This window comes from Sardina pilchardus, chromosome 20, assembly GCF_963854185.1.
Source record: "Sardina pilchardus chromosome 20, fSarPil1.1, whole genome shotgun sequence".
Taxonomy (NCBI): domain Eukaryota; kingdom Metazoa; phylum Chordata; class Actinopteri; order Clupeiformes; family Clupeidae; genus Sardina; species Sardina pilchardus.
Window position 1 is genome coordinate 18,385,833 of NC_085013.1, and position 11,431 is coordinate 18,397,263.

Sequence of the window (11,431 nt, forward strand, 5' to 3'; positions counted from 1 at the left end):
TTAGTGAAGCTTCATATAAACTTCACTGCCACTAATACAGACAGACACATACAGTATACAGTATGTCATGTTTAGGTCTAATGGCTAAAGTATGCCCCCTAGATTTATACATACAGTATTAGTTTATATTGTATACAGTAGACTCCTAATTTTGATTAAATCCTGCACTCTTAATAAACTTTACACTGTAGAAGAAAGTTGGTTATTCATATCCCATAATTACATTCACAAAATTGAATGCCATACATAAAAAAACGACAGCTGTAAATTCTGAAAAAAAAGATGTTTGCAAAACATTTCGAAAAAAAAAAGAAAAACCTCTGGCATATCAGCAGAGGGCGCACATTCACAACATGGTTCTGTAAAGCTAGATGTACCGTGTAGAACATATCGGAGAACAGGGTGATCTTTTGACTGAGAACATGGCAGCATTCCACTACATCACCATCACCACCCTACTGTTCCATCTGTACGGTAATATCCCATAATATTGACTATGGATAGATTGTTGTTGATGAATGTAAAGTCAAGTTCACATGATAATGTCTTCATCTAATTTCTCTCTTACAACAGGTTCTGGCCTTGGAGAAGAAGTCAAGCAATTCCCTCCGAGTGTCTTGCAACACCAAGACAATTCTACGACACTGACATGCTTGCATACATATTCATCCTATAATACTATGCTGTGGTATAAACAATCTCAGGATGGTGGACTGCAGTTATTGGGATACCTTACAGGAACGGCTGAAAGCCTGGAGAAGGAATTCAAGGACAGTGTTCCTAAAAAAATCGAAATGAAGGGGAATGCAATGGTTAACAATAACGCTTCTTTAGTTATAAACAAACTTGTACCAAGTGACAGTGCGCTCTACTTCTGCGCTGCTAGTCAACACAGTGCTGCATCCTCTCTCTGGTCTGAACAAAAACCCCTCTGATAACTCACTACCAACCAGATCAGCTCCTACCTCACTGTACAAACAAACGTCAGTAAATTAATATCTTCAACAGCCTTATTTTGTTATCTTGTGGTACGTTTCCCTTGTGAATTGCATGTGCTCCAGAAGAAAACTACATTGAAGCGCAAAAGCGCAAAACGAAACACTATGTATGAATATATGAGAGGTTATAGGTATTTAACAAAAGTAAACAAAACAACATGTTTTATACTTACTAAACTAAAAGCAGCCAAAGTGCTCAATATGTTTGGGAACATCGTCAAGACTGTTGGGAAAGCTTCCCCAGTGTCTAAATTAAGGTGCTTGAGAGGATTTCAACAGTCAACACAACAAAGAATCTTTGATTTTTGGCTTACCACATTTTGCTACATAACTCTAACCCTACATGTATTCAGTGTTGTTCTACAACGTGAATTTTGTAATAGAATAAAAAGGAACCATTAACCAGTGGGTGCTTAAAAACTTTTGGCCAATAGTATCGTGGAGAGCAGCCATTGAAGAAAATCAGTGAATCAGATATACTTGAGTCGCAATATTTGCATCTCCTACACCGCATGCCCACAAGGAATACTGCATTTATTAAGTACACTGTTAGACTTTTTATTGTATTTTTACAGTATCTCACTGGCAACACTGTTGCCAGTGACTTACTGTAAGTAATCTTCTACAGTAGCCTACTGTAGATGTGTTTTCCGGTAATTGCTACCCTTACCGCAATTTAGGTGTACAGTAGAGACACTTACCGCAATTTTAGTGTACAGTATAATGCCCTTACCGCAATTTTTGTGTACAGTAAGATCCCTTACCGCAATTTTATTTTACAGTTTGATGGCTTTACTATAGTTTTATTTTACAGTAAATAATACACTTACCACAAATTTCCAGTTGCGGTAAATAATTAAATATAAATCCATGACAATTATAGTTAATAGAAATGTTTTATTATTCTTTACCATTACAAATTACACACATAAGCTGAAAAATACTTTTAAATTAAGTCAATTGAACACACACAAAAAAACAGACATGTTCATATGCCCATATCATCCCCCAATCAGATATTGTCTTATTATTTAGCAATTATGTACTAAATCTTCATGTTACTGTGAGATATTTAAATAGTTAACCATCTTTACTTAACACCACTGTACATTTCATAAGTTGACTATCAATTGTGAAAAGGTTTGACCCACCCTGTGAATAAATGAGTGTTTACAGTAACAGAAACAGAAACAATGACAAAGTTTGCGATGTTGATTTGGCTTGTAATACAGGCACAGAGCTTACAACGTCCATTGTAGACTTGTCTTCAATCCTGGCCCACTGGTATTGGCACGTTGCTGACAGTTGATATGTGGAGAAAGAGAAGGAAAACATGTGAGATGGTCATGGATTTATCTCATTTTAATTGCTGACAGCTAACAACCTGTGTACAGTAAGAGGACAAAATGCAGACATGTTGGTGACCATATTAACAAAAAAATCAGTTCTGAACATTTCACGAGAGCCAGGTTTTAGAGATGAGACGCAAAGACTGGCCAGTATATTCACGGTTTGTTTTCCTTGTTAGTAAATATGGATTGCTCATACAGTCCTAATGTGAAGTAGTTTATGCAGTTGTTACTCACCTCTGTGGATGCTGACTGTTGATATTCAAGACTGGACCATGTGCTCTTTGTGGGAGACAGTCAGGCTTCAGGCCCAGACTCTACTGCTTCTGGGTGCATTATTCTTCCCATCACTCTCGATTCACGACTTTTCCAGTCGCTGTTCTCCATGTAAAACAATGAAAAATACATAGAAAACAATTAAATGTAGGCTACATTTTTAAGTGCACACATTTTAATGTGTAATGTGACAGTGGCCAATCTACCATGGGATAATAAGACAAGATAACATTTGCATGATGTATTGGTAAACTAGGCCTACCACAAGCAAATCACATTATCAAAAAGGCTAAGGCAGTGGGTTTCCATTCAGCTCATATTATACTGTTCATGAAAATGTGCAATATTTGCGTGTTTCTATCCAGTTTTACAAATTGACATTATTCAAATTCTAACTTGGGATCAAAACGAAATGTTACTGCTAGTTAATTAACAAATAGCATAACTAAACGTAACCAACCATTCTGGGGGCGCTTCCCAAAACCAAAGTTAACAACTTCGTCGGTTGCAATGCAATTTCCCATTGCCAACCGACTAGGTTGCTAACAGGGTAGCAACAATGGTTTTGAGAAATGCACCCCAGAATGGTATCAGACTACGTTACCAGAGAAGGTTAAAGTAATCAAGGATCTTTGATGTTACTATAAAACATGATGACCCACTCAGATATCCATTGGTCGTCGTAAAAATAATGAAAGGACTAGAAGATTAGCTAGTTAGCTAATGTTAGCAAGCGTTTAGCTAAAGTTAACATACTTAGCACATTTTACTCTAAGTGGACAAGCAGGCAAAGCAATTTTGTGAAAAAGTAAGCTGCAAATACAGTTCTGGTTTAAATGTGGTTAATGCTTACCTTGGGTTTAGTGAATGTTGTCACCCAGCAGTTAGATAATGGCGCGAGTGAAATGAGCTTCACAGACTCACGGCGAGGCTACACCGGCACGGTCACATAACTGAAGTGTTCCATCCGTTGGCGTAGCTGCTAGCTAGTGCCTGTCTGCTGACACCACTGTAATAATGTAAACTGGCTACACAAAACTAAACTAAACTAAACTAAACTTAACTAAAACCTTATATATACATTTTTTATGCGACGTGAACGGAGCTCTTCGGTTGCTCAGCCGGGGTATCTGTTAATGGACAGATATTTAAAGTTACAGTAGCACTACTGTTGTTTTTATCTACTGTAAAAGTGTTTAACAGTAGTGCTACCACAAATTACCTATTTCCCAGTAAGTTACCATAAATGATATGAAACGTCATCAAAATGCCCATAATGCAATGCAGAATACAGTAGTGATACTGTAATGGTAAAGTGATGGTATTTTACTGGCCATTTTGCGGTAAGCATACTGGGAAATTACAGTTAAGTCTAACAGTGTATAAACTATTCTTAACCAATACAGCAATACTGGCCGGAAATAGCCAAATACACTAAGACACTCAGTCGCGGTAGTTAAAGTACCAGTTAAGGTTAACATGAACTCAACAGTATTACCAGACACACACAATGGAAACCACAGCAGGCACATAAGAGTTAACATGCAAACACAACACTAAAACATGACTTTTACCTCAACCATAAACAGTCCCATGAGCCTTTGTGCTAACTAGCTCAGATCTAAATGATGTCTCCCCCTCCGGTCGCTACAGTATATATGACATCAAGGTACTTAAGTGTCACCAGAGGATACTTCCTGTCCTCAGGTCCTCTCTCACAAGCAGGAGAGGTTCATGTGTCATATTTTACTGCACATGCAGTTTATGAAGGAGCTGGTGCTTTGACTTCTCCTCACACCATTAGCATCATGAGTGTGGGTTATTCTGCTTACGCCATTAGCAACATGAGTGTGGGTTATATCACTGCCCTCACACTGCTCTGGTTCATGGGTGAATATCAAATAGTTTGATATCTTCAAATCTTTTATTAGAATGCTGTCATGATGACATACCTGTATACTCTCTTTTTAAGTTGATATTAATTTTGTTCTTTACACTTCACAGGTTGCGTTTTGAGTTCAGTGGTCAACCAAACTCCTAGAAATCTGTTCTCAAACCAAGAGGGTTCAGCAAAGATCTTCTGTCAACATAACTACTCAACCTACAATATTATTTTGTGGTACAGACGAACCCAGAACAGAGAAATGACTTTACTGGCATATCTGTTTGGAACATCTCCAAACTATGAAGACAAGTTAAAGAACAACACTAAGCTGCTTGGGGATGCCAGCGCTAGTAAAAATAACTCCATTGAAATCAGCAGTCTTTCAGCACAAGACAGCGCTCTGTATTATTGTGCTGCTAGTACACATCAGAATAATGTCCCTATCAGCACAGCAAAAACCCCTCACATGGCACTCTTTAGTTTCACACTCACACCTGTTTGCAGCAGCCGGCTATAGGCATAGGGCCAAAATAAAAAAGACTGTGTGAAATACCTGTTGTACAATTACTCTGTGATCCTTATCTCACAGTACTGTAAGCTTCAGTAATATAATACAGACCTAATAACTCATAAATGAAGCTCAATATACACCTTACTGGACACTGACATGGTCAATCATGTTCATGATCATGATCATGTTGCCTCAGCTACAGTAGGTCCGCCATGATGGGCTCAGATACTGTACAGTAGGTCCACAATCAGATTGTGCCAGGCGTCACCTGGAAGTCACCAATGTCCTCATGTGTTTATTTGAATTTTAGAAAAGGATGTAGAAAAAAAGAGCATTTCCATTTCCATTTTTAATTGTTGGTTTTAAAGGGACACTTCACTGATTAGCATTAAGCTTTGTATCTTTAGAAAACCAGTCAAGTTTTTGAATGGTCGTGCATCATTCCCTCAGTTTGCCTTGAGATGGGAGAAATACGGATTTCATTGAAACCCATGAATAGGACTTCCTGCTTTTAATGATGTAAAATGACGATTTTTACATCATTGAAAGCAGGAAGTCCAACATTGAAATCCGTATTTCTCCCATCTCAAGGCAAACTGAGGGAATGATGCACAACCATCCAAAAACTTGACTGGTTTTCTAAAGATACAAAGCTTAATGCTAATCGGTGAAGTGTCCCTTTAAATGGAAAAATGAAAGAACGAATCATACACAGACCGAAATATATGGATGTTAATTCATATGTATTCCTAATTTTGATGAAAGAACATATTCTTCATACTTTGTATAATTACTATCCTATATATTTGTATTTTCCCCTAATAAATAGTTGGCTATTCATATGCAGTATGCAGTGCACAAACCAACAGTTTACAAAAAATGCTCATTTGGCCTATCAGCAGAGGGCGCACATTCACAGCATGGTTCCGTAAGGCTAGATGTACCGTGTAGAACATATCTGAGAACAGGGTGATCTTTTGACTGAGAACATGGCAGCATTCCACTACATCACCATCACCACCCTACTGTTCCATCTGTACGGTAATATCCCATAATATTGACTATGGAGACACTGTTGATGTTGAATGTAAAGTCAAGTTCACTTGATAACTTCTTCATCTAATTTCTCTTTTATAACAGGTTCTGCTCTTGGAAACCAAGTCAAGCAATTCCTTCCTTTTGTGTTTCAAAAGGAAAACGCGTCTGAAACACTGCCATGCTTGCACACTTATTCATATTCTATTATCTTGTGGTACAAACAGTCTGCGGATGGCGGACTACAGTTCTTGGGATACTATCAAGGGACATTTGCCAATGTAGAACCTAATTTAGAGAAAACGGGCAAGATAACCATGACAGGGGACGGTAATACAAACAAATATGGCAATTTAACCATAAACAGACTGGAAGGAAGTGACAGTGCTGTGTATTACTGTGCTACTAGTGAACACAGTGCTACAACCCAGCCCTGGTTTGAACAAAAACCCTCTCCCTCATCTCTCTCTGTCACTCAGCGTATTTGGTCACACCCTCTGTTCCTCACAAATATGAAAGTCAGGGATCTTTTTTATTGTGAAAAAGCGTAAATGCTTCTACATCTAACACTAGCAATACTGTATATTATGGGGCACTTAGTCAACATTGTTTTCTGTGTGGAACACCTAATTTTGGGGTGTTTTTGCCCGCATTGCACATCATCTACTCAGGAGGGCACTGCTCCCACATACTTTGGCCCACCATGACAAACCTGACCTCTACTGAAACCTGACACTCAGAGGTATTATATGAAACAGTCTGTTTGACTGTGTGATGTACTGGCAAAGGGTTACAGAGGCTTGAATATTGTTTTCTCTTTCAGCCGGTAACATACATCTCTGGAACTGCCCACATTTGGGCCCTCTAGATCACCATGTCAGCCTTGAAACACAACTAACACCTAACACCAGGTCTTGTGAGCCTGTAACTCAAAGTAGATTACTATGGGCTAAAATATGGAGTTTTCACAAATTTATTTGTGTTGAAATACCTATGCGAGTCATTTTTAGAAATCTGCCAGAGTAGCAAATTAATAGGCCTATGTAAAGTTATCCTTTTTCTTTGATTCTATGACAGTCAGTGTCATGCAAAAGTGGATAAAACTAGAATCTCCAGAATGTTAGCTTTCATTTGACACCAAGATTATGTTTCTACTCAAAGGGGTTCTTGTGTAGTAAGGGTTTTATTGTTTGTATGCACCATCAAATCTCTGAATTCTTTTGGCCGAAATGACTATTTCCTTGTTTGAATGGATTTGGAAGGGCTAGCTCTATGGTATATCCGGTAGTGTCACATATCAATCGATCCGTCTAACTCTTAGCATCCCGGAACCGTCGGTCCCATCTCCGAGACTTGCTGCAGTCCCGCGTTATCGTCATTCAAAGCGGAGGTCCCTGATTGACAGCTTTCTTGCCCAATCCCCTCCGGTTACGGATATCTCGACAACCAAAGGTCGCAGAGAGACATGGGAGGGCTCTATGAATGCGGAAGAGGCAGACGAATCTTCGGATGTTTTTAGCTTAGCGATAGCACTTTGCTATGGAATGCTACGCGGCTATACAGATAAGTTTCAAGTCGCAGATTATTTATTTCTAGTTTGTTGCTTTTGTATGAACTGTATTATACATCTACCAAACGTATTGTGGATAAAACAACGTGGATATTCCATTACTATGGGTTCTTACGGACATGTGAAGGCCCAGCATTCTATGGTTGGCAGATCGCTATGGGGTCGTACAAGGACTGTAAGGTAAGGAGTCACTGATTCGAGATGGGTTTGGTGGGAGGGGGGGTACAGTACAGTACAGTACAGTAAGTTTTTTTTTTTTTTCTTTTCATAACGAACTATACATATCTTGATTCGTGAGAGTCTAAGCTTTCAACCGATATGTGACATGACTATGGAACTTCGTGATATGATGCCTAAAATTATGGGAGGGGGGAGTGGGGGAGGTGTGGGGGTGGGGGGTGAATCGTGAGCGGCACGCCCGTTCCAGTACAGGTTAACTAGCTTGAAGATCATCAAGTGTTGACACTTTAGAAGGTGTAGACAAAGGGCATGTGATATGTATTTAATTTCTTCAGAATGTAATTTCTGACGCCTGTTGTGGAGTTAATGCACTCTTCATGAGGGCTCAGGGATTTGTATTGGACGTGTTCTCTTGTTGCCTCTTGTTCTCTCTATCTGTTCTCTCTCTTGTTCCCTTCCTCGGTTCTGCTCCACCTCCTCATCGTTCTTCTTTGTCCCTCTGTTCTGCAGCGTTCCAGTTCAGCAACAACATGGCAGCACCTCACATCAGCTTCTCTTTACTGCTATGGATTATGGGTATTTCTTCCTATGCTTTGGGGAAACATGTTTATTTTCATCGTATTTTCAGAACATGTTCTCTATTCTGACCATTGTATCTCAACGTTTTACAGATTCTGCAATGACAACCCGTGTGAGCCAAAGCCCTCCTGACATGTTGAAGGACCGAGAACATTCTGCTGAATTCCAATGCTCACACAACATCTCAAGCTATAACGTAATCCTGTGGTATCAACAACCCCAGGCCGGAGAAATGATAATGCTAGGACATCTCTATAGAACAAATGAAAACCTAGAGGAAAAATTTAAAAAGAAAATTGAACTTAAAGGGAATTCTGGGGTAAACGATGAGAGTTCCATCACCATAAAGAACCTCTCTTCAGATGACACTGCTTTGTATTTTTGTGCAGCCAGTGCGCACAGTGCCATACATCCTGTGTTCTCGTCACAAAAACTGATTTCTATCAGCCATGACAGATGATCTTTACCACCGCCACACTGGTTACAATGTTGTGGGTTTGGGGACTGTTTACATGGCTGGCTCTCTTCTTCGCATCAAACGCACAATGTTGTACAATGTGGAAACGTTGACTCACTTGCCTCCTGTCATCGTTCAATGTTCTGTATCAATAAAAAAAAGAAAGAAAAGACGGGGAGTGGTTTAAGTACTGGTGACTCAACAGAAGCACTGCCTCCATTTGTACTGGGTGTATTTGGTGTCATTCATGTCAGCAGCTCTCATGTATCAACATGATACGAGGCCTCCTCATCCACCTGACTCTAATCCCACTATGGGTTAAAGGTGAAAGACTTTATTTTCAACAAAAGCATTGTGTTATTGTTTTTCTCCATGTCATAGTTGATTTTTTTTTTTTATCATTTTTGAACTTGTGATGCATTCCATTCAACAGGGCAAAGTTATGACGTTCAGCAGAGTCCTCCTGAGTTTGTACAACCCCAAGGAAGCAAAGTGTCAATGAACTGCAAACACCAAATCTCAGGCTTCTTGATGATATTATGGTACAAGCAAAGTGCTGAAGTTTCTGGTCTTGATCTCATTGGATATGTGTACTCCTCTCAGCCTCCAACTATGGAAACGAAATATGATGAACGCTTCCAGGTGTCTGGGGATGGGAGCAAAAACAGTAGTCTTTCTTTTCTGAAATCGATCCAATCTGAAGACAGCGCTGTGTATTTCTGCGCTGCAAGCAAAGCACAGTGCTACAGGTCTCCTCTCCACCTTACAATAACTCCAGCAGAGTTTAACACCTGCGCTAAACCACTGTAACCGTCCCTAAATGAAACTAGAGCATTATCCAATAGATTAAACCACACAGGGTGACAGTGGGCAGTTATCCAAGTGACACTGTTGCAGTTCCGTTAACATCCAGAAGGGAGCACCAGCACCCTCTATTATATAGGTGTGTCACTATGATGAACACAGCCACTTCATTCCAAAGAGGTCAACATGTGCAAAGCTAGCCTATTTACACTGTCACTTCTCTGGCTAACAGGTATGAATACCCACTAAGTAACGGGAATACTTATAATGGTTTAATAAACTTTGTTATTCTATATGTTTATGTTATGTTTGCTTGATTATGGTTATGTTATTTTGCAGATACTTTTGTCCAATGTGACTTAAAGACTATAAATTTCTTCGTTCAACAGGTAGCTCTCTTGGCCAAACAGTTGAACAAACACCCTCAGATTTGATCAAGAGTGAAGGAAAATCTGTGAAAATCAATTGTTTGCATACTATAAAGGACTACAACGTCATTCTCTGGTACTGTCAAAAAGATAGAGGAGCATACACGCTCATGGGATATCTCTTTGTTACCCAAGTGAACAGAGAAAAGGCTTTTGAAAGCCAGATCCAGCTGGATGGGAATGCCGACACCAATAAAGAGAACTCACTAACAATCAACAGCCTCTCGCCAAACCACAGTGCTGTATACTTCTGTGCAGCCAGTAGACACAGTGATACCAGCCATCTGCATTCTGAACAAAAACCTCAGTTTCTTCCTCCTCCATACATGCATGTTCTACTACAGCCTTGCTGATTCTAGTTCCGTAACTGCAGACTGAATGACTGTGATATGCTGATGAAATGAGTGTGTTGTGAATATTCAGATTTGTTGACATATTTACCTGACTGAAAGCCACATCCTAACATATAACCTCCCTACTACCACACACTGCTAGGAACCATTTGGGGGCAGGGAATGGAATGCACGTGAACATCACATGATTGTCGTGACAGATATATTGGTGGGGGGGTGGGGGTATTTTCAGTCTCTTTCTCTGTCAGCAAGAAGAGTCAGTATGGACCAAGGTGTTGTCTGTTTGGCTGTCACTATGTCTGTTATAGCAGGTAAATTGAGGCAGTTGAGGTTCATTTAATCAGCAGCAAAATACATTTCATTCTTCTTCATTGTTCTCAGTTCTTTCACCTTCTAAAGACATTTTCACATTTAAATTCAGAAATGTACGTACTGTATATTTGCAGTACAACACTTCAATAATGTAAGGAAACCAATTGTTTTATGGAAGTGACTCTTGCATTTATGATGTTATGCAGGTTTTTGTTCTGGCGACACAGTCAAACAGTCTCCACCGAACACCGTCGGTAATCCAGGAACTAAAGTGACCTTTGAGTGCTCCCACAACGTTGACACCTATGATCAAATCAACTGGTATAAACAGACCCATGACCAAGGCTTTGTTTTAATGGGTTATCTACTGGGAACAGATGGTTATCCTGAGTCTAACTTCAAAGAGAATATCAGTATAAAAGGAAACGCGAATAGAGGACAAGATAACACCATGACCTTGTTGAGTCCTCTTGCAAGTGATACTGCCATATACTTCTGTGCAGCATGCACACAGTCAAATGAATCCCTGCTTTTCTCTACTAAAACCGTTCCTTTATCAAGCACAATATGGCCTGTTTTCACCCCACAACCCAACACACCTGCATCCAACCACTATAACGGTCTGATTCCATATCCGTTATAAAATATGTTTAATCAGGAAGTGATGAGACAACACCCCCCCACACACACACAC

At 39.6% G+C, this 11,431-nt stretch overlaps 1 protein-coding gene across 1 annotated transcript; it reads left to right on the forward strand.

The window, feature by feature from the left end:
* Positions 1–422: 422 nt before the first annotated feature.
* Positions 423–10,425, forward strand: LOC134068045 (uncharacterized). The gene is made up of 4 exons (XM_062523549.1): positions 423–474; positions 574–861; positions 9,823–9,876; positions 10,034–10,425. The coding sequence occupies exons 1-4, from the start codon at positions 423–425 to the stop codon at positions 10,423–10,425; spliced, it is 786 nt and encodes a 261-aa protein (XP_062379533.1).
* Positions 10,426–11,431: the final 1,006 nt, after the last annotated feature.